Source organism: Pinus tabuliformis, chromosome Q (genome assembly GCF_031772625.1).
Source record: "Pinus tabuliformis cultivar Carrire ecotype Pingquan chromosome Q, CPIR1, whole genome shotgun sequence".
Taxonomy (NCBI): Eukaryota; Viridiplantae; Streptophyta; class Pinopsida; order Pinales; family Pinaceae; genus Pinus; species Pinus tabuliformis.
Genome location: NC_142296.1, coordinates 1,368,861,172 through 1,368,886,114, shown reverse-complemented (window position 1 = coordinate 1,368,886,114; position 24,943 = coordinate 1,368,861,172). Strand labels below are relative to the sequence as shown.

At 40.5% G+C, this 24,943-nt stretch overlaps 1 protein-coding gene across 3 annotated transcripts in view; it reads left to right on the top strand.

Annotated features, from left to right (window-relative positions):
* The window catches only part of LOC149225005 (alpha-1,6-mannosyl-glycoprotein 2-beta-N-acetylglucosaminyltransferase), a 247,210-nt gene that overhangs the window by 118,418 nt on the left and 103,849 nt on the right, over window positions 1-24,943 (top strand). For all 3 annotated transcript variants that reach the window (XM_089386403.1, XM_089386401.1, XM_089386402.1), the window contains one exon: window positions 10,828-10,921. In XM_089386403.1, coding sequence (XP_089242529.1) covers window positions 10,828-10,921 — 94 coding nt within the window. The remainder of the gene's footprint in view (window positions 1-10,827; window positions 10,922-24,943) is intronic.

The window sequence follows — 24,943 nt, the reverse complement described above, 5'->3', positions numbered from 1 at the left end:
TCTATGTTCTTCAATAGTTCAGCAGAGAGAGAGATAGTACATATACATCAGAAGTCAACACTTTGACTTGACAAGATAAGAGCAGAGATCTTCACCATGAAGATGACATAATGAGGTTGCAGATCTGATGACAAGGACTGCAGATCTAAACTTAGGTGACGACATATTTCTTCAAGGTGATCCCATCACCATACAGGATCCAACCATGCTACATCCAATCACGTTGCATCTTCCAGAATGCTGTCCTTTTCCTACAGTACTAGCTGTCACTACTATATGAGCTGGTGCATCAAACTTCAGTTGTCATCCTTGATGTAGTCATGATCCAAGTTGAGGTTTCAGTACTGCCATACTTGCAAGACTGATTTGTGCAACCCTTAACACAATCTATGCTGGTAGCTATGGCCTATGGCCTAGCCCAGCAGCAAGGTCTACACACAGTATCCAGATATCTTTATCCTTCAACAACAATGCCTTCCAATCTTCCCCTAAGATATCTTCTTAGACAGACTTGATTTACCTTCTCTCTGAGGCTGCACCAGACACAGTCACTTGATGCATAACGTGGTGACTGGTTAGGGTATTTTTTCATTGTAGTTCTGCCCCTCAAGAACAATGTCAACATGCCCAGAACAGATCTCAAATGAGTCACGCTGTCACCTACAACAATGTGGCATAAGGACATATCCTCTAAGCTGTGATATGATTACTTTTAGCTGTCTTTCCTTACAATGTCTTAAGGTACCCTCAATTGCTATGTATAGAAGCCTCCCCTTTGCTGCGTGTGAGTGCCTTTTCTTGCTGCATATAAACCTCTTGGATTGTGACCAGACAGCGTATAGATTAGGTGACTTTCAGACCTGTGGCAAGGGCTCTTTTAGAGCTTCCTTAGACAGCGGATGGAAGGTCCCATATATATCTCCTTGCTGCGTAAACAGGTCTCCTCTAGGACTGTGTATAGATCCTCTTTTTGACTGCGGATAAAGAGTCTCTTTTTTGCTGCGTATAGGGTCAATAGACAGCTGCTTCAGGCCTTCATTTAGGGCCTATATTAGCCCTCCTCTCATCTGCCTATTGAGCCTTTTGAGACAACGTATAGAGGCTTATTTATAAGTCTCCTCTTTTCTGCGTGTAGGTGTCCTCATAAGCTTGCGGCTAGGGCATATCTTTACTGTGGCTATGGCTGCAGATACGGCTTCATTATGACAACGGCTAGGTCTCCTCTCTAGGGCTGCGTTTAGATGTCTCCCTTGACTGCGTATTAGGCCCTCCTCCTTGCTGTGGATTGGGTCTCTCTCTATTGCAGTTAGGGCCTCCTTTAGTCAACAGATTAGGGCTTTCTTTAGACTGCGTATAAGTGCCTCCCTTTGTTGCTTAGATCGTCATACTGCGGTTAGGGCATCATCTGCGGCTAGGGCATCATACTAGGCCAGCATATACTCTTAGTGTCTCTCCTGCACCAAAACCCAAAGACGTGGAGAGGAGGAGATCACATGAAGAGTATATGTGTGTGACAAATGACTTCAAATCTTCTTCTATTTATACTAAAATGTAGAGGTTGAATAGACATGACTGTTGGGCTTTTGAGCCTACATAAGTTGCTGGCCGACTTGTCAATTTGTCCATAATCAAAATAAATTCATATCTTCATAAATACTTATCGGAATCGGATGATCGTTAGATCAATCCTACACCTCTCGACGAGAGGGATCCAAGAAAAATATCAGCTGCCATAAATAAGATGACCCACATGGAGTTTGGCCCTAGTTGCCAATTTTAACACTCCTTCTCAACTAGGGAGAAATCCATCCGTTGATCCATATGTCCGACTGTACAATCTCTGCCATCAGTGCCCTGCACTGATCTGCTCTGCTCTGATCTGTTGAGCTCTGCTTTGATCTGCTGAGCTTTGCTCTACTCTGCTCTGATCGAACTATGAATAAGAAGTGATCGAGGATGTATCATGCCATCCTCCACTGACTCGAAGTCAGTCTCAGAGTGTGTACCACTTTCACTGGGCCTAGAGCAGTCCTCTACTAATCCGTAGTCAGTCTTAGAGTGTGTACCACTCTCACTGGTCCTAGACCAGTATCATTGATCCTAGATCAATGGAGGTCAACCTAGCATAGGGACTACGATAGATACAACGATGTGTCCATCGATAGAACTACTATGGTCCCTATCCTCATTTGCCTGCTCATTGATCAGATGAGAGGTACTTCCCATGAGTCCCACACTGCATGGGTAGGATGCCTTGACAGGAGAATTAATCATCATGTACACATGAGAACGAATCATCCTGTCCAGTGGATGCCATGGAGAACTAATCATCTTGGCCTACAGGAGAACGAATCATCCTGTTCCACGGTCGCCACGGAGAACGTATCATCCTGGCCCACAAGAGAACTAATCATCTTGTTCCATAGTTGCCACGAAGAACAAATCATGCTGGCCCACAGTATAACGAATCATCCTGTTCCACAGTTGCCACGGAGAACAAATCATCCTGGCCCACAGGAGAACTAATCATCCTGTTCATAGCGCACCACCAGGGGAGGGTGAGTCCCCTGTGGTCGTATGTTGCTCCAGTAAGTACCCCAAGCCCCCTAGAGCTCCCAGAGCTCAATGTATGCAACATGCAGGACCTTTTTGCAAAGGTCTCTCAACGATTCCAAGTTATTCTGGAAAGTCATAGATTTGACCTTTCCTCGGGGCTTTGACAAAATGTTTGCGGCTTGTACATCAGTCTCAATGTGATGGAGCCTCCCCGTTCATCGACTTACCATATCCTAGATAAGGCAGTATCTGATGTTTGTCTGCTGGAGCAATCATCGAATACGAGATTCCTCAATAATCTAGGAGAAAAGCTCTGCCAATTATTCGTGTTTACAAAGACACATAATTTGGGGAGGTTATAAAACTACCTAGGAATGATTGGCTTACCTAGGTGTTATTACATGGCTTAATAGTCATACTAGAATCATTTACAATAAACTTGCAGAAATTGGTATAACAGTGATAAAGTTAAAGCTGAATGATGACAATTGTCTTGAAAAAAATTGTCCACTTCTTTGTACTCTGCTTCTTAGAACTGTTGACATGTACATGGTCAACAAGTCCATCATACTGAATCTCCTCAAAATCTGAACAATATACTTCCCTTGTCCAACGAACATCTCATGAGGACATTGCCACACCTCTAATCCATTGTTTTACAAAACGGCCGAATCGACTCCGACTCAGCCGAGTCGAACCGAGTCGATGGCCTGGGCAATGAAACGGTTGGAAACCCGGTTCGGTTGACCGCGTCACATATGACTCGGCTGAGTCGTCCAATGACTCGGCTGAGTCATATGTGACTCGGTCAACCCGGCCGGGTCCGTTATGACTCGGCCGAGTCAATGTAGGGACGGCTGGGCAGCGTAACAGCTAATAAAATTTCACTTTTTTTGTAATTTTTGCAAAAGTTAAATGCAGTTTATGGATTCTAAAGGGTAATAGTAATTTGTTAAATGCTTTTGGGGTCCATTTCCCCCTCCCAAACCCTATTTAAGATAGCCAAATGCTCTCATTCACTCACAGCAGTCTTATGCATTTGAGTGAGAGTCTTCTTTGAGAATTAGTGAGCAGTTCTTGAGCTTGTTTTGGAGCAGCAGTGAGGAGTCTTGGAGGAGCATTGTAGTTGGAGTGAGGAGCTTCTTGGGCAACCATTTGGAGCAACATTGAGGAGCTGATTCTTGGAGCAAGTTTGAGGAGGCAGTTTGTGCCTGGAGGTATTTTTTTCCACCTCTATAAATCTATTTTTGCTTAGTAAATTTTAGGTGCATATCAAGAAAGCTTAGAGAGTGTTTTTTGTCAAATAAATGAACATTGAATCAATTTTTTTTTTTTTTTTTCATTTTCAGATTGTTTTCCTAGTCAAAAAATGGCACCTAGAGCAAAAGATCCTGCTTGGGCATATGTTGAAATGGTTGATAGTCAGATGCATTGCAAATTTTGCCATAGGAAAATTAAGGAAGGTCCTGGGGGCATTAATAGGCTGAAACAACACTTGGCAGGGATTAGAGGCCAAATTACCGCATGTACCTCTGATGAAATTGGGGAGATTAGAAAGAATTTGTTGGCCAGCTTTGAGAAATTTAAAGTAGATAAGGCTAGGCAAAAAGAGATACAGGCTGAAATTGGGAGGAAGAGGGAGATACAAAAAATGATGGCTACCAACCCCCACTATGATTTTGAGGGTTCTTCCTCTATCCCTCAAACTGAGGCATCCAACCCTTTCCGTTATGTTCCTCCCTCTTTTGGTTCTGTTCAAGATAAGGGAAAGGGTAGAATGAATTTGACAAAGGGTGATGTGACTATGAAAAGTTATTTCACTCCCTCCTCTCCATCAGATGCACATGGTCCTGAAGTTAGTAAAGGTCAAATTCAGCCCACTTTAGATGACCATTGGAAGAAAGAAGTGAGGGAGACTGCTTGTGACTACATAGCTAGATGGTGGTATGATGCTGATATCCCCTTTAATGCTGCTCGTTCACCATATTATGAGCCTATGTTTGATGCCATACATGTTGCTAGAAAAGGCTTCAAAGGCCCTACTATGCAAGAGCTAAGGGGGTTTCGTTTGCAGAAAGAAATTCAATCCATTAATGAGTATTTGCAAGAGTTCAGGGACTCATGGGCAAGAACAAGGTGTACCATCATGTCAGATGGATGGACTCATCAAAGAAACCGTACCATCATAAACTTTCTTGTCTTCTGCCCACAGGGAACCATGTTTTTAAAATCAGTTGATGCATCTGATAAGGTAAAATATGGCCACTTGTTGTTTCAGCTATTGGATGAGGTTATTGGGGAGGTGGGGGTGGCTAATGTTGTTCAAATCATCACAGACAATGCCTCTAACTATGTTCTTGCTGGTAAACTGTTAGAGGAAAAACACAAGACCATCTTTTGGACCCCATGCACTGCACATTGCATAGACCTCATGCTTGAGGATATTGGAAAATTAGATTGGGTCAGAAACACTGTAGATAATGCCAAAAGCATAACAAAATTTATCTACAATCATACACTGGTTTTGAGTCTCATGAGGAAACACACTGGAGGCAACGATATTATTAGGCCTGCCATCACTAGATTTGATACACATTTTTTGACATTGCAATCTATGCTTTCCCAACATAGAAACTTGCAAAAGATGTTTTCCAGTGATGAATGGAATCAAAGCAATTGGTTTAACAAACCAGAAGGCAAAGAATTGAAAAGGAAAGTCCATGAAGAAACTTTTTGGAGAAAGGCAGCAGAGATTGTGAAGCTTGCTGAGCCACTAGTTAAGGTGTTGCGGTTGGTGGATGGGGAAAGGTTGGCTATGGGCTTCATTTATGAGGCTATGGATCAAGCAAAGGAGCAAATAAAGACATCATACAAGGATAGAGTGGCAAAGTATGGGCCCATTTGGGAAATCATTGATGAAAGATGGAACAATCAACTCCATCGCCCTATACATGCAGCTGGGTATTTTTTGAACCCACGGTATCATTATAAAGCTAAGGAGTCAGGAGCTTTGAGGGGGGAGGTCAGAGATGGACTGGGTGATTGCATTGAATGCATGATCCCATCGGAGTCTGATCAGCTGGAGATACATCAACAGGTCACATCCTTCAGCAATGCAACAGGTACCTTTGGGAAGAACCTAGCAAAGATTGCAAGAGAAGCAGATGAGCCAGGTAAACAAAAATTTCAATTTTCAATTTCTTAATGGTTTTACAGTTTTACTTTTTTTATTAAAGTTTGTTAAATCATTTATAATTTGAAAGTTAGATATAATTTGTAATTTTGTTGAGCTTCAGCCTTCATCTAACTCATAATTCATTACACTCCTATGTTTTTTGCAGCACAATGGTGGGAGGCCTTTGGTGGCCAGTGCCCTCAATTGCAAAGGTTTGCAATTCGTATTTTGAGTCAAACTTGCAGTGCATCTGGGTGTGAGCGCAATTGGTCTGTCTTTGAGAGGATTCACACAAAGAAGAGAAACCGTTTGGATCAAAAACGGTTGAATGATCTAGTTTTTGTCCAATACAACCTTCGGCTCAGACGAAACCAATTGCTGAACAAAAGACCTAATTCAGATCCCATTGTGTTGGAAGACATTGATCCAACATCAGATTGGGTAGTGGAGAGTCGTCCACCAGAGTTTGATCCTGATGAGGATCTTGATGAACTTGAAGTTGAACATCCACTTCAGCCTGTTCAATTGAATGCAGATCCCAATCCACCAGCCTCAGTCTCACAGCCAGCAAGGAGTAGGACTCCAGTTGTAGGTGCTTCCTCTGCTCAGCCACGACAGAAGCGCAACCGCATATCTACTCTATCTCAGCTTGCATCTGCTGCACAGCCTGCTAGTGGTACTGGCACCACTTCTACAGTTGCAGTTGGAGACGATGATGATGAGGAGGAGCCATGGGGCCCCTTGTCTGACTTTGATGATGATGATCCAGAGATTGGTCGAGATGATCTTGGCTCCTCTGGCAGTAGCTACTAGCCAGTAGTACTAGTATTGGAGTCTGGTCACCATCACAGTTTACTTTTGTTGTAGAGGCCATTTCTAGCCTCCTTGGTTATTTGTATTTTGTTTTGAGTCTTTGATCATGTATGACAGTTGACTATGTATTGCCATTGGGTACCATTTTGATATAATGGATTGGTTCATGAGCCTACTTTGATCATATGTTGTCTTCCATCTATATTATAATGCTGTGTGTTTGGAAACATGAATGAAAATCTTTAAAATTATGTTTAAAATATTTAAAATTATGTTTTTTTATAAAAAAAATAAATATTTAATGTATTTTTTACAACGACCGAGTCATTGAAATCGAGCCGGCCGAGTCATTACCGTTTCGGAGTCGGAGTCGGAGTCGATCCTCGGCCGAGTCGGAGTCGGAGTCAGAGTCTTAAAACATTGCTCTAATCCCTCAAAAAATAGTGCATCAGACCAAGATCCTCCATCTCGAACTCTGAGGCCAACTCTCTCTGACATGTAAGTAGGTCTTCCTGTTGTAATTTGAGTTGTTCCCTCTTTCATGGAAGAAAATCCTACTGCGACTGCTGCTCCCTTTGTCATGTAAACAAGTCCCGCCACTGCTACTTCCTCTATCACGTAGGCAAGTCCTTCTGCTACCACTGCTTTCTTTGTCACTGAAGCATACTCTGTTGTCAACATGTTACCTTCATAGAATGAATACTGCTCCTAGAGACCTCTTGTCTGTGAGCATCTAGTCTGACATGCTCAACTCATGACATCCTCTTGGAAGGCTGCTCCTTCCAATTTGTCTGTCTGCTGGAAGCTCTTCTGATCATCTGACACGGTCTTGGATGTGCTTACAATTTGTTCAAGCCCAAGAATTTGACTATCTGGCAGCTGGAGCAAAAGTCTTCTTGTAGTCCATTCCCTCTTTCTGGGAGAATCCTCTGTCTTAAAACTTCCTTTTGTGCTGCCATCTTCTGCGTGAATCATCATCTTGGCAGTCTCTACATTGGATCTATTTTTTTTTCTTTTTGCAAACTCCATTGAGGAGGCCATGGAAGGAAAAATCATAACCAAGCCAAATACAATGCCAAGAGGTTGACCAAGGAATACAAATAATAATAATAATAATAAATGGAGAAAAAAATATGAAGTACTTACCTCTTGATCAAGGAAGAAATTTATTGAGGCTTGTAGGGAACTGTCAACTCCCTCTTGATCCTAGCAAGGTCACACCGATGTTGTTCGAAAACTAGGCTTCTTGAATGGTATAGAACTCTCAAGTGGAGTGAAAAATCTAGACTTGTGACAAATGGTATCAAGGCCATGTTTGAATGTGGAAATTGTTGAATTGTCTCACCACCAACACTCGCTCAATTGGAGTAGATGGGGTTGTGTTGACGAGGATGCCAACAATTCATGTGGTGGATAATGTAAGGACATGGCTCGAGTTGCCATTGGAAATGGCATGATGGAGGGCACATCAAGCATACTTGGCGAGTTGCACAATGAGTCCGTATGCTTTGGTATTCTTAGTTACTGACTCACAATGATTTGTCAGATGATTAGGATTGTGAACTAGCACGTAGGCTAGGAGGGCCAAGGATGTGTTGTTGAGTGGTATGAACAATTGACGAGGTGCTGCATGGCAGGCTTCTACGTAGGATGATGTTTGACATGTCATAGATTGTATGTTATCTGTGGCAAGGCATTAGTGTTGATAAGTGCGTCGAATATATGTGAAATATTGATGAAGGAGGGCCATTATTTTCATTGCTTATCTTGTGTCAGTGTAGATGGATGATGCAATGGTGTCATGTTGGGTTGCCTCTCACAATAGGTTGTCCGTGGTTGGGTGGCAATACGAGCACTCTGACATTCGGCATGGTTGATGGTGCTTTGATTGGGTTCAGTCAGGATATGTTGGTTAGGTGTATTCTAGCTGACACTATTGGTGATGGTCATGCATGCCCAACTGGCAAGGTCATGCTGGTGCAATACAGAGATTCGGCTTCCTGATTGGTATTGATTGCTCAAACAGAATGAAATGTCTAGCCCTGTGACAGCACCATTCCATGCCGACCCAACATCCGGCTTAACAGCACCATGGTCTGCTTCAATTAGGAATCTCCATTGAAGCCAAATGCCCGGGATGTGGTAAGGGGTACAGTTACAGGCAGGGTAAAACAAATAGTTGGTAATTGATTCTTTGGAAATATTGAGCTGGTAGGCATTCTTCGTCCGAGGGAAGAAGAATCGATGGGCATTGTTCAATGGAAGAGAAAGTGAAACTAAGTCATTGTAGGAGGATTAACTAGCAGTTGAATAGCAGAGATGGAATCATTCTGCCAGAGAATTAAATTTATCATGAAATGGAATTGTTACTTGCCCTGGTCAAATGTAGATGATGAAATCAACTGAGCATGAACAAGTTGACCAACTAATAAGAAATTGGCTCGGTTGAATGGTGCGGATGAATGGAATTGACCAGATTAAGCTAGAAAATGATTTAATTTCTGGAATTGACCCAGTAATTAGGGAAATTGATTCCACTGAGAAATCAACTTAATTTGCAGAAGCCAACTGGAGATGAAGGAAAGTTGACTAGAGCTAGAAGATTTGAATTCCTGCTGATGGAATTTGAGACCATGGGGGAGAGAGTTGATTTGCTTAATAGAACTCATCTCAATTAAAAAGAATTTATACTTTAAGATAAAATGCACTAAGTCTGGAGAAATTGATTTGCATAAAGGAAGTTCCTCATGCATGAAAGGGATTGGCCCAGCTGAGAAGGTAATTGATCGAGTGGAGGTGAATTCAATGCAGCTGACAGTCTAAGGAATCGACTTGCAGCAGAGAAGGAAGGATAGATCGATCTGATGATTTGAATGAATCGACTTGCTCTGGAAAGCACATTGACTGCCAAGAAATTGACTTGAGGAGAGGAACAATTGATTTGCACAAGGGGATTTGTCTTACTGAAGAGAAATTTCACTCGGCCTGAAGTCAATTGACCTATTAAAAAGGGTAATTGATTTCAGAAGAGAGAATGATTCTGAATGAGGGGAATTGTTGGTGTGCAGTGGTTTAAAAGAACAGAGTTCTTTGTCGGAGGATCAATTGCTGAAGCTGTTGTCATGTCCTTGAGTCTCTCTAACTGCAAATCAGAGATTTTCATAATCGAAGTAAGTTTGAGTACTGAAACAGAGCATTGCAGTTTTTTGGTACATTTGGTTCAAGTTTCTCCAGACTAAGGTTTGGAGTCCATTAGAGTTCTGTGAATAAAGAAAGATTGATGCAGGCTTGCAGGTGTTCCAGTTGACTGTAGAAGGAAGAAGAGCTGATAGCTAGCAATTTGCTACCATGAACAGTTCATCTCCTCCATGAGAGCAATTTTAGCATACTGAACTGGAATTAACATGAGTGGTTAGTTGTTGAGTATAAGACAGAAGTAATACTTAGTCTTACACAGAGAACAATGGACCTACTTGGGAATAGCACCCCAGTCTGGAATCATGGTCAAACAGTCTATTTTCCGACCTGAAGACTGCTGCAAAGAGATAGAATGCTTAACTGAATCTACCCTAGCGTGATTGATGTCAAATGACATGTTTTCTATAGGAGAGTGCAGAGGTAATTGCCCTATTATTGTTGAAGTTCTGACTTGGGAGTAGTTGATAGGATGAGGGTTTCTAATGTTCATTTTCTGGTTTCAGGAAAAGCTGATCAAGCCTTTTATGGTTGCTGGTCTTCCCACATTGGGTTTCCAGGTTAAATTTTGTGTCTATGGTGGATATTTTTAGCGTGTGTGCGTGCAGACTTTCTTTCACTGTATTTCTGGTCCGGCACACAGTATCAATAAGAAGTTGAAGCACAGTCTCAGCTAATTAAATAACAGAAATAAAACAGATACAATGAAGAAATAAATTTAAGGAAGAACCAGTGTTGGTGAATTGAGTTGGCCATAAGCCAATGGATTATGGATCACTGTATCATTGGTACATCATTACTAAAATATAATGCTTCATATTCTCTGCACATTGTGTTTCACTTGCATGTGCTTGCTCTCAAAAGAAACTAAATGACACTTTTTATGTTAAAGTAAGTAGTTTGTGATATGCAATGCCTTCCTACAATTTCAAAGTAATGGGCTTTTTAACAGTGTTACATGGTACATTTTTTTGTTATATATTTTCTGTTATAAAAAAGTTTATCTGATCTTCTATTTGTATTCTGTTGTTTGTGGAATCAAATTAGTTTATTTATGATCTGATGCCTATGGTATCTTCTTTACGCAGGACCCAGTGATGCTCCTATTGCACCAGGCACCTTTGAGGCCTTTGTGAAAGTTCCAAGTTTTTTACGCCCTCACACACAGATATATTGTACAAGGTTTGTTCTGTTTATTTTTTATTTTTACCCCTTTCTTATCGGTATTTATTGAAATTTTATGTTTATACTTATTGTTTGTGCAGTTGAGTTATGCATATTTGGCCAAGTTCAGTGTTATTTTATAGATATCTTATATGTATTTCCAGCTTATTTTAGAGTAGAAATATTGACAGATGCATGCTTTGATGCTTGTCTACAATCTGTATAGAGATTACTATTTTTTTGTAACCCATAGTAATCGGCAACTGGGTCAGTCTCATACTCACGTGACACAGGGTTGATTCTGGTCTCTACTATGATACCTCTGGGGGCCTGCGACCTGTCCTCCTCTCCGTAGACTGGGTCATGACCAGGGGATTGAACCTTGGATTTCTTAGTTTGCACGATTTCACATTACTCCGATCACCAATTGAACTGCCCCCTGTGACCTGTATATAGATTACTATTATAATCATAGCGTTGCGTGATAAACTTGTGGACCATGGGATTGTAAGTGTTTTTTTTTTTTGTTCTTTAATTTTTTTTATTTTATAACATGAGAATTTTTTTATATATTTTATATGAGGAATATACATGTTTCAGTGCTCAAGGGACTTCTTACACAACAAGGCTCAAAGCCATTACAAGAAATACTCATTATGACCTCAACATACCACATACAGGAATTGAACCTTGGTGGGGATGATAACAATATTTCTCCCCACAACCTGAGTTAAACCCAACAATGAACATACATAGGATTGTAAGCTTTATCTTAATATTGATTGAGTTTTATTCAACTTTAGCAAACTTAAGTAGAAATTAAGTTTTGGATTTTCTCCACTTCCTAATATTAAATTGCTGTCTTTTGGATCAGAAGGAAACTTCTCTCATTTAAAACTGACTGATGTTGCCTTTTCACTGCTGTTTTATTCAAGTGATGCTCAGCCTATTCGAAGTTGGTTTCAGATTTTGATCTTTATTTGGCTTGTGTGCTAAGCTTGTTTTTAAATGCAGTCAGGTGTTAGGTTAAGTGTTTTTTTGAAACTGTTTCTTGCTAAAAAATATTCACTTTTCTTCTCAGAAGACAGACATCTCTAAAAAGAGCTTGGAATCTCTGTTTTGCATTTTGTCATTGTTGTCCTATTGTTCCAACCAGTTTAATTTTTTCAGTAGGTTCTTAGCTTGAGTACAGATATATGATGTTTGGAAATGGTGAGCTTGAAATGGCAAGGCTGCAAGCAGAGTCATATATACAAAAGTTTGAAATGATTCTTGGATAGATGATTTTTATAATGATTGTTTCAAGGTATACTTTTTTCCTGGCTGGTAGTTCCTACCACAACTTATATCTCCACATTAATTGTTGTAATGTTTCACCAATAGGCTAACCATGATCATAAATATACTTCTTATTACTATCATAACTTAGTGCTATAATGGCACTAGTAAGGTCCATCCACTGACTTGGAGATAAAACTAATGGGGTTATTTGTGTTTGCAACAAAACCCTGAATTTGTACCTAACGACAGCTAATGATCTGCTGGACTTTGCTTCTTGGCTCAACCATGTTAAGGGTGTATGGCTGTTAGGATCTTTCAACCTTCTCAGCATCTTTCAGCCTTTTTGCACTTTGGAGAACACATGCCTGTACATGGCATACTGATGTCCCTCTCTTAACAACCATCCTTCAGAAACATTTTACCAAACAACATATCTCAACAACAGCTCTTGAGTCATAGACACAAGTTGTCTCCTTGTAGTGGAAATCACTTGTGCTAGCACCAAATGCTATTTTATTGACCCTAGTTGTAATGTCCGCTACGGATTAATTGCCCAAGGGACGAAGTAGCCTATCAATCTCCATAGGTTGCCCTTTTGATAAGGGGGAAAACCCCCAATTATCTATAATGTTTGGGCAGCATAGGTTAAGTTTTGGGGCAGCTGGGGCAAAAAATTCCCAATGTTGGGGTTGCCATGAAGCCCTCTCAATTAATTAAGGAGGGAGAACCCCCACAAGAAAATCTATAAATACAAGAGAGTTAGAATCATTTGATTGGATTAATTTGTCTCTGTTTTCTCTGAGCCTGAGGCTCTGAAGGTTTTAACACCCCTTTCTCTTCCTTCACTAGTTTCGGTGAAGGTGATCCCACCCTACCTAGTCACCCTCTCTTTCTTGTTCTGGCACAACAGCAACATGAGAGCATCTATGGTCTGGTTTGGAGGAATATCTAATTATCAGCCTGTCTAAGAAGAATCTGCACCGAAAGCCCTAATTCTGTCACCAGGACATTTTGTGAACTTTTTGTGAAATTGTGCTGATAACAACATCTGGAAGTATACAAGTCACACTATTGGTTACAGCAAGTATTTCCTAGCAGTATCGAGATTAATCATCACTGTTTAAAGACCAACGCAGAAGCAGAAAAGTGGTCTGTTGAATTCTGGGCTGTAGGGCCGCAGACAGCTGCAGGGCATAGGGCCTCAGACCCCAATTCTGACAGCGTAATGTTCTGAGGCAGCCTTTTAAATTGTTCTCTACAGTTTCCTAATCTTAGTTAGTAAATATAGTTTTCGTGACCTGCCCTGGATACCAATTGTCTGAGTAAAACAACAAATTTACTTTTGGGCTACCCTCTGACAGCGAAGGTAGGTTCTGTGGTAACTCGACTAGTCAGCAAGCTGCAACAACAAAGGTATTTGGACACTAGAAGCTCGATTAAGTAGAGTAGAACTGTAGTGAGGCACCGAGGTCTGAATTGAAGCCAACAAGGAAGTGTTTGGGCAGCAAGAGAGGTCTAGTGTGGTTTTGACCATCCACAGTCAGCACAACTGTCACAACAAGGGCTGCTTCAATCACCGATCTCATTCAATAATCTGTGTTTTGCTTAAGCTCGGAATAGAAAACGATAATCCCAGGACAATGCAGATCCCTTTGCAGTAAGAGTAGAATAGCACAGTAGATAATAGATTGTTATGGCATAACTGGACTGGTTGGTTTAGCATAGTTATAGTGTGTACTGGTTTACAAATTGCTTACACTACAGATTAGCATTTAGCATAGTTACAGTGTGTACTGGTTTTTACAAATTGTTGACACTGCAAATTAGCATTGTATTGAGGAATCATTGCTTGGACACATTCACTGTTATTGGGCAGCCAACCCTAAGTTGTTGTGCTTTGATTAAAGTATTATAATTTATATTACTATGGAGATCATATATTCATGTATAAATTTTTTAAATTCGTATTGTTTCCTTCTGTTTATTTCGAAAGAGAAAACCCTTACCAGAATTCGAAACCCTAGGGGCAGAAAAATTGTTAGAAAATCAAAGGTAAAGTAGATTTTCTTACATGGTAATTACTTGTGAGGGTTGATCTTCTTTCTTTAATTACGTATGGTTGTTTTTTCATCAAGCAATTAAACAAATTGTTCTTCCAAGATTACAAAGAAGCGAGACACAAAATTTAGCCTTTCAAGCTAGGGCAAAACCCCACAGATGGGGAAAACCTAAGAATCCTCTTCTTATTGAATCAAGTCAAAATGAGATATCCAACCCAAGACCATAGACTTTCTCCAAGTCAGCCCTCCTCCCAAGTCAAAGTCAAAGTCAAGATTCTTCAAACTTCAATCAAACTTCAAACTTCTGATCACTGTTCTGTTTAGGGTTTTTGGCCCCGTCACAAGTTGTACTCTGCTTCAGATTTTCGGCCCAGTTACAATACTTCAGAGAAATTTCAAAGTTTTTGTTTTTCTTATAAGCTGCAATTACCTTTAAACTTTGGCCCCTGTTTGCACACTTTAGATAACTTCTGTTTAGTTGCAGACTTCAGCTACTTTAGATCACACATAATCTCTTACTTCAGCTCCTTCAGGCTTGAAAGGATTCAGTCCTTTTTCCTTTGTAGGCTTCCTTCTATTGAGAAATCTAGGGGAACTAGATTAGGTGATTTCTCTTACTTTGATAACTTCTTGTGATGTATTTTTACTTAACTTGTTTAGCTTCTTCTTTCACTTGATTATTATTATGTTCTTATCATCAAACAACTACCAAACAATGAAAAACAATGAGACAAGAGGACACAAAATGTAGGCTGTTAGCCAGGACCAAAACCTCTCCTCTTGAGAGGAAAACCCACAAGAATTCTTCCATTCATATAGAATCTTCAAATGACAAATTCCAAGACCTAAGACCCTTGACAAAGACCCCTCCAAGACCAAGTCAACCTTCCTTCTTGATGAGCTTTCCTTACACAACTTACAACAACATCCTTTGACGTTCCAACAACAACTTCGACCCCAACAACTTTGACCCCAACAACTTTTCCAACACCTTTTGCAATTTCGACTTGCCCAACAATCTCTGTAGTTTCGACTTGCCCAACAACTTCTACAATTTCGACTTGCCCAACAACTGCTGCAATTTTGACTTGCTCAACAACTTTAGAAACCCTAACACAAGAGAGAGAGAGAGAGAAGTCCAAAACTTCGATCTTGCGCTTTTTCTTCTTATCCTTGATTTTCATCCCTTTTCCAACTTCTTTCTTGAGGAGATCAAACTTGCTTGTCTTATGCCTAAATGAGGTTGAGTTCCTTCTTATATATAGGCTTTCGAAGGGTATGAATTGCCTCCATGAGGCTGACTTGATATTTCATGTAGGCTGACTTCTTGTAGCTCGTTGACAAGGTCTTGGAGGTCTTTTATGACAAAAAAACTTCTTTTGCATAATAAAAGATGCCCAAAGGGGTCTTACATGTATGACAATGACTCTTTTGACTTCATCATTCTATGAGAAACCTAGAAGCACTCAATGGGTGCTTGACCTACAAATAAATTTACCTTGAGCATAAAACCCATGCATCAAGAATGAAAATAATTAATTTCTTTTTCTCTTTTCATCAAATACATAAAATCATGATTACAATAGACATTATGGACCAAACCTAGTTACATTTTTCAACACCTTCTATATCTTCGCTTTTCTACTCTTTATTGTTTGCAGAGATCGAACCGTATTTTTGACTTGCTTGCTATATTCTCCAAAAGAGCTCAAGTAAGTGTCTTTATATAGGTATCCATGACGTGCCAAATGGTTATGCATGCCGACTTGGAGCATTTGATAACAAATTTTACAAGGATAAAAAAATCCTTTTTCTTTCTTTACAACTGTCAAATTTGACATGACTCTTCTACAAATTTATTACTCTTTTTGACTCTAATGGGCATGAATAACATGCTAGATCAAAAGATAAATAAAAATAAATTCATTAATAACTTTTTCTTTCATTATGAAGACCGACACTAGTTACATTTTCCAACATAAATTACCCTAGGACATTACACTAGTGTTAAATTTTCGTTAAATGTTGCATTGTTAAACTGCTAACCTAGCAGGGTAATGTCTACTGTGTTGATTTCGGGTAGCATCGGATGTGCTTTAGCCACGAAATTTGGTGAAGAGGTTGGGTCACATGAGATCTCCAATACCCAGAAAGGGTTTGGGCAGATTCTAAACAGATCAGGAGATATTAAAATAATTAATATTTTTAATGGAGTCCCTAAGTCTAAACTTAGGGAAAGTAAAATATTAATGTTTATTAATATGAATCTGTGTTAAAGTGGTCCAAAAGACATGGATCAAGCCAGATCTAATCTTAGCCATTGATTAGGGACTTAATCTTAGCTGTTGAGATGTCAATATGAAAAGTATAAGGGGAGGCTTGAGGGTCACTTGGAGAACACACCAGATGATCAATCATTCTATTCTTTAGAGCGGGGTTTGCTAAGAGAGATAGAGTCAGTGATCGGCAGAGCAGCTAAGGGGCATTGAGTACAGAGAAACAGAGAAGGCAAAGATTGTGTCGAGAGAGTAGCACAATAGCCAAGGAGGGTGACACAGAGCTAGCAAGGGCTCACGCAGGGCCACGAAGAGGCAGCCAAGTGCTGTGCAAAGCACCAAAGGGGGCAGCGTAGCTGACGCAGAGGCTCTTAGAGCTGATGGAGGGCCTCCTGGTGCTAACACAGGCCTAGAAAGGCTGACGCAGGGCCAACGTGAGACATAGAGGGGCTGATGCAGTCCAGATTGGGCAGAGACTGGGGTTGCAGGAGCAGTTTTGTGCTAAAGAGTTGCCAGAAGGATTTTCTGGCGTTTCAACCATGAGATTTCTTTCAAACTGAGGTATAGCTGTTAAGGAAATTCTCTATTGGGTAGATCAGTTTCAACACCCAGATTGTACTTTGATAGTGCTTAATAAGAAAACCCTCAGATAGCTGCACCGGTTTTCCTGCATTGGGTTTTTCCGGGGACATTGGTCCAAAAATAATGGTGTCATGTGGTGTGTTTGTTCTTGTTTCTTTTAGTTGTTGCTCTGTAATATGTTGAGAATGCACTGGTGTTTAGTTTCAGTATTTACTTTGTAAATAACTTGTTAAAGAAAAATAACAAGTAGTTAGGAATAAATCAGAAAAAGTGCATAAGGGTTTCTAAACTAAGTAAATTTAGAAACTTCAACATGCCGAATAACTTGCACAACTACTGAATAACGACACAAATTCTACCCAACAAAGGTGCTTATTAATAATCCAAACTTACTTGGGCTCTCGTCTTGGGATATTGGCCCAACTGAGAAAAAATACAAAATACAAAAAAACCTAGATATGATCCTATAGATCTGCGCTAGATCGGTGCACGATCTTCTGAATGAATAAGTTCAAGTGTTCTATGTGCTCTGAAATGTGAATCATGAAAAGGTTGTTTGCTGTGCTTTCCTAAGATACAAGCATTACATTGCTTAAGTTTCCTCGGGATTGTAGGCAAACCAGTAACACCACTTTTCTTCAACATGTAAAGGCTGTCATAATTTAAGTGTGCAAATCTAGCATGCCATAAATGACTTGATGGAAATGTGTGAAAATTCTATTACTGCAGCAATTGATTTATTTTTCCTACTTATTCTTCAATAAGTTATTTGAGAAATCGCTTCAGTAAATATTAAAATAAATTCTACTGCAGATATCACACCATAGAACAGAAACAAATACATGCACAAAAACCAAGACATCAACATAGTTATTTTTGGACACATGTCCTCAGAAAAACCCAATGCGGGAAAACCGGTGCAGCAGAGGAGGATTTTATTAATCAACTATTCTTGAGTACAACTGGGTGCCAACCTAGCTTACCCAACAGAGATAAATTCTCCAACACCTCCCCCAGACTCAGCGTCAGACTTGCTGGCCTCTGCGTTAGTTCCTGCCTCTCTGCGTCAGCACTAGGCCTCTCTGCGTTACCCACGCAGGCCCTCCAGTGACTGTGCATTCGTGTTGCCTTTGTGTCTGCCTAAGAGGCTCTGCGTCTACCTCTCTGATCTCTGCGCTTATCTTCTGGTACTGTTCTGGCATCTTTGTTATGTACTTGCTACCTCTTGCTACAATCCAGACCTCTAGTTTGAATTTCTCAGCAAACCCCGCTCCAGAAATCGAACTAACTGGTCTCCCTCAGTATATCTCCAACTGACCCTCAAGCTTTCTCTTAAACTTTTCCTGTTGATGAATCAACGACTGAGATTAAGTCCCTAATCAATGACTAAGATTAAAATAGACTTGATCTTCATCACTTAGAAGCTTCTTATCCTTATCTTTATTAATACCCATTAATATTTTTATTTTCCTAAGTTTAGACTTAGGACCTCATTAAAAATATTAATCATTTTAATAACTTTTCATCCGGATGGAATTTTCCAAAATGATTTCTGGGTCTTGTAGATCTCATGCTCTTTAGTCTCTCCACCAATTTTCGTGGCTAGAGCACATCCGATGCTACCCCAAATCAACACTCCCTCTTAGTGAGGAGTGTGCTCTAGTAATACTCCATACTGAGCATCACTCTGATTATACAACACTGGTACCTGTGCTAATGCTAGGCCTCACCGCCCAACATCGTCTACACCGCTGTATCCTTTACTGCTACCCATGGCTCTATCACTGCCACTGCTACATCTGTACTGCAACTCCCTCTGCATCCGTGCTGCTACTGGTCCTTCTTCCCAACACTGCATCTGCACTGCAACATCATACCCATTTCTGTTACTGAAATGGATTCTTTATCATCCCCATCTTCTCCCTGAAATAATCAAACTTGGTTATTCCAAGGGCCTTGGTAAGGATGTCTGCCACTTGTTCTCCTATATGAGTGTAGTTCAATTGTACAACTCCTCGTTGGACACAGTGTCTGACAAAGTGACATCGAATATGAATGTGCTTTGACCGATCGTGAAATACTGGATTCTCAGAGAGCTTGATGCTACTCTGATTATCACACATGATCCTGGTCGCCTCCATATTCCTTCTGAATCGGTTCACAAGCAGTTTTCTAAGCCATATGGCTTCGCACGAAGCTGTGCTTGCAGCCATATATTCTGCTTCAGCTGAGCCCAGAGCTATGGATTTCTGTTTCCTACTGCACCAAGAGGTCATTCCCGATCCAATGTTGAAACAATACCCAGAGGTACTTTTCCGATCCACTGAACTTCCAGCCCAATCTGCATCAGTGAATCCACTCAATCTAGTATCCTTCTTCCTGGTGTACAAGAGTCCATAATCGACTATTCCCTGTATATATCTGAGAACATGTTTGGCTGTTGCCCAGTGTGTCCTCTTCGGTTCCACTTTGAACTCACTGAGGGTGTTGACAGTGTAACAAATGTCTGGCTTAGTATTGACCAGATACATCAGGGACCCTATGAGTTGTTTGTATAAGGTGGGATCAACATCCTTGTCTTCTGATGCATCAGTCTTCTTCCAGTTGGTGATCATTGGAGTAGCCATGGTTCTACAGTCCTTTGTCATGAATCTCTTCAGGATTTCAGTAGCATATCTCCCTTGCCTAAGGAAGATCTCCCCATTTTGCTGCCAAATTTACAACCCTAGGAAATAATGCATTCGTCACAAATCCTTGATATCGAATTTTGTGGCTAGATTCTTCTTGTAGTCCCCGATGAGCCTGGATGATCCTATCAGGAAGAGATCATCCACATACAATACTAAGATTAGAGGTTCATTCTCTACAACCAGATAGTAGAGATTTGGATTTGCGTCACTCTTGACAAATCCCATCTTCTGCAAGTAGCCATCGATTCGACCATACCATGCTCTAGGTGCCTGTTTTAGCCCATACAAGGCTTTCTTCAATCTACATACATGAGACTTTTTCTCATGTGTCTCAAAGCCCTCTGGTTGTTCAATGTATACCTCTTCTTCTATCACCCCGTTCAGAAATGCTGTTTTGACATCCATCTGATGAATTTCCCACCCCATCTGTGCTGCAAGAGATATCACGGTTCTAATAGATGTATAACTGGCTACCGAGGCGAAGGTCTATTCGTAGTCAATTCCTTCCTTCTGAGCGTACCCCTTAGCCACACATCTGGCTTTGTATTTCTCAACACTACCATCTGCAGCGTATTTAATCTTGTAGATCCATCTCAAACCTACCACGGATCTGTCTTGAGGCCTTGGCACTACCTCCCAGGCATCGTTCACCATTATGGAGTTGTACTCCTCTACCATCACATCCAGCCAAACTTGATGTTGAGTTGCCTCCTGAAACTGGCAGGCTCCCCATCCTGAGCTACTAATGCGTGATATCTATCTGGTTGTTTTCGCTCCCTCTCTTCCTTAGCGCACCGATGAAGTCTTCTGCATCTTGCAAAATTTAACGAAGTTCCTTGCTCGTTCTTCCTCTAGTAGTAGGTGCTTCTGTTAGCTCCTCCTCCTTCTGTGATTCTTCCTGATCCAAGGAAGAATTCTTAACTTCCGTTGGTTGAAGTGGTTTGACCAACGGCTCATCTTTTGACTGCTCCTCGGAAGGCATTTCTCGAGATTTTCACAAGGCCCTATCCTTCATGAACTTCACATGTTGTCGAACTACTACCTTCCTGCTCCCACTAGTTATCCTTTCTCTGCAGTTTGATCCATCTTCTTCCTCTTTTCCTTGGGTATGCGGCAATATGCTAAGCTTCCAAATGTCCTGAAATGACCGACTTCAGGTGTCTTCCATGTGAAGACTTTCTCTGGAGTAATCTTGCGCAATGCCCGATGAGGAGTTCTATTTTGAACATAGACTGCCGTGTTGCATGCTTCTGCCCATAGGAATTTTGGCATATCCTGATCATACATCATGGCCCTGGCTACTTCCACGATAGTCCAGTTCTTTCTTTTTGCTAATCCATTCTGCTCTGGATTGTACGGAGCTATCCACTCTCTTCTGATGTCCTCCCTAGTGCAAAAGTCTCTGAAGTCCTTGTCGACATATTCCCCACCATTATCTGAGTGCAAAACTTTTATTTTCTTTCCAGTCAGATTGTCCACCAGAGCCTTGAACTCTTTGAATCGACATAAAACCTCATCCTTGGTTTTCAGAAAATAAATCCAAGTTTTCTTGGAGTGGTCATCGATGAAGGTGCCAAAGTATTCAACACCACTAAGAGTTTTAGTGGACATTGGTCCGTAGATATCTGAGTGTCTCAATCCTAGTACACTCTTGGCCCTGGTTTTACTTCTAGGAAACGCTGCTTTGGCATACTTGCTTAGAGCACATCCTCTACATACATCATCTCTTTCTGTACTAAGATCTAGAACTCCTGTTACAGTTTTCCTGAGGATTCTTAGGGCCCCATGGTGCAAATGCCCCATTCTTCTATGCCATAGTTCATTCAGAAGCTTGTCCCCATGATTGCCTTTTAGTGCCATTGGTGATTCTAGCTGTAATCTGTACAACCTGTTACTCCTGATTTCGATCTGCACTTTCTTTTTCCAGCTTGGGTGTTTGGCATACACTTTCTCCTTGATGAAGAAAACGTCATAACCCTTGCTTTGAAGTTGTGATACAGATAGTAAGTTCATCCCCATTCCTGGCACATGCAACACATTAGTGGCTTGAAACCGCTCTCCCGTTTTTGTTTGAAACACTATGGTCCCCTTTCCTATTGGAGTACACTTTGCCTTATTCCCCATGGTGATCTGAAAATTCATCCTTTCCTCCTGATACTCAGAGAAACATTCCTGGATTCCTGTCATATGCCAGGAGGTTCCACTACCTATATACCATACCTTAGATGATGCCGAGCTTGTTAGACAAGCAACTTCTTCTTCCAATCTGGAAGCCAACATAGAGAAATCAAGATTTCTATCCCTTGTGCAATTTTCTGAAAATTTGCATGAGTCTCGTGATGTTGATGCATTTGCATCATGATCTCGACCCATAATTGATTTTCCCTTCATGTCTCTGATTCTTTTCTCTCATACCATGTGAAAATTCTATTACTGCAGCAATTGATTTATTTTTCCGACTTATTCTTCAATAAGTTATTTACGAAATCGCTTCAATAAATATTAAAATAAACTCTATTGCATATATCACACCATAGAACATAAACAAATACATGCACAAAAACCAAACACATCAACACAGTTATTTTTGGACAAATGTCCCCAGGAAAACCGATGCCGGAAAACTGGTGCAATAGAGGAGGATTTTATTAATCAACTATTCTTGAGTACAACTGGTTGCCAACAGGGCTTACCCAATAGAAATAAATACTCTAGCACCTCCCCTAGACTCAACGTCAGACTTGTTGGCCTCTGCACAGGTCCTAGACCCTCTGTGTCAGCTCTTGTCTCTCTGCATCACCCACGCAGGCCCTCCAGTGACTGCGCAGTCCTGTTTTCTCTGCATCTGCCTCTCTGATCTCTGCACGGATCTTCTAGTACTGTTCCTGCCTCTTTGTTTCATACTCGCTACCTCTTGCTGCAATCCAAACCTCTAGTTCGAATTTCTCAGCAAACCCCGCTCCAGAAATCGAACTGACTAGTCTCCCTCAGTATATCTCCAACTGACCTTCAAGCCTTCTCTTATACTTTTCTTGTTGATAAATCAACGACCGAGATTAAGTCCCTAATCAACGGCTAAGATTAAAATAGACTTGATCTTCGTCTCTTAGAAGCTTCTTATCCTTATTTTTATTAATACCCATTAATATTTTTATTTTCCTAAGTTTAGACTTAGGACCTCATTAAAAATATTAATTATTTTAATAACTTTTCATCTGGATGGAATTTTCCAAAACGATTTCTGGGTCTTGTAGATCTCATGCTCTTTAGTCTCTCCACCAAATTGCATGGCTAGAGCACATCCGATGCTACCCCAAATCAACAAAATGTACCTTCATCATAATGAGAACTGTATGAGAAGTTTTGTGCACAAGCAACGGTACCTTGCAACTTCAGAAGTCTTTCTTATTCTATCCCGTCATGACAAGTGAGCAATTTGATGCTTTTCTGATCTCAACCTTGCCATCAAACATATGAATGGAGTATCGTTGCTGGCGGATGTGGACCAAACACAACAAGTTTCTCCTCAACTTCGGGAGATATAAAACATCATGCAGAAGAAAGTTTGGAAGACCAGACAGTGTGAGCCTGATCGTGCCAAGCCTTGATGGCTTGAGTTTTGACTTGCCTGCAAAGTATACTGCTCCATCAAGATTGCTAGTAATTTCCTAAAAAAAATCTCTTCTAAAAGTCATGTGGCAAGTTGCTCCTAAATCAAGTAACCAATCATTTTTCCAAGAAGCAAGTGAAGCATTAAACAAGTCTTTAGTTACTCCAATATTATAATGTGCCACAACATAGTGAGCAGATTTGGATGCTCTACCTTTCCCGTTGTCATTGGTTTTACCTTTGGCTTCATTTCTTTCCTGCTCAATTTTGTCTCAAGGCAACTTATGTGTGGATGCATCAGGTCCATCTCTATTGCAACGTCTGCAATGAAGATCAAACTTTTCTCCTTGGAACTGTCTGACCCCCCTGCCTCTAAAATTCCTTCTTCCTCTTCCTCTTCCTCTAGAAGAATCTTGTGCATGATTCTTCTCTTTATGTGCAAGACACACAACTTCTTCAGAAGACTGAGGAGCTGTCTTCTTCCCAAAAGCCTTCTCTCTCTGACCCCCCTGCCTCTAAAATTCCTTCTTCCTCTTCCTCTTCGGCCACCTCTTCCTCTAGAAGAATCTTGTGCCTGATTCTTCTCTTTATGTGCAAGACACACAACTTCTTCAGAAGATTGAGGAGCTGTCTTCTTCCCAAAAGCCTTCTCTCTCTCAGCAAACTTCTTCTCAAGGGAGTCAAAGTTAATCTCCTTGAGGTTTCCACTTGCTTGTAATGACTCAAGATAATTTGAATAAGTGGGATATAGTGCCTTGACATAAGTTATGTGAGGAATGTTTATTTGAACACCAATGGTTTTTTATATCATGCATAATGGATCTAACTTCTGATGTTAAAGCAAGAGGGTCATCATTTTTCAATTCAAGACTGAACAATTTAATCATCAATTGGACAACTTCAATTTCAGCGTGTGAGTCATACAATTCCTTCAATTTTGTAAGGTTTCAAAAGCATTTGAAAATGGCGAAATATGGCGACTCACTTCTTCATTGACAGATGCTGCAATGAAGGCATAGGCCTTGCTGTTCTTTTTTTCCCAGATGCCAATCTCCTTATTTGAGGTATGCTTTGCAGGTTCATTGTCTCCATCTCCTAGGACCTACACAAACTCCTTTCCACAACTCATTGAAAATGAGAGTGTGTTTTATCTTCCGTGATTATTCATGATAGTTCTCTTTTCCTAAGAGAACTACTCCAACAATAGATATCAATGAATGCATTTTAAAATCTGTATAATGTGTAAAAAATGTGCTATGCTGCAATATATAAAGAAAATTTGCACTTCTGGTGGTAAAAACTACAATTCTGATATATATATATATATATATATATATATAGCAGAAGTATATTTAGGGGAGGCAGTATATGGGGGAGGGTATCTTTGGGGGAGGGTATATTTGAAATGGCAGAGAAATTATTATTTGACAGAGTGGTGATAAAAACGGTGAGTGTGAGTGTTATATAACGAAGGCGGGAGTTATACACATTGTGGTTGCCATGATACACAACACTATATAGTAAAAAACCGGTGGTATACAG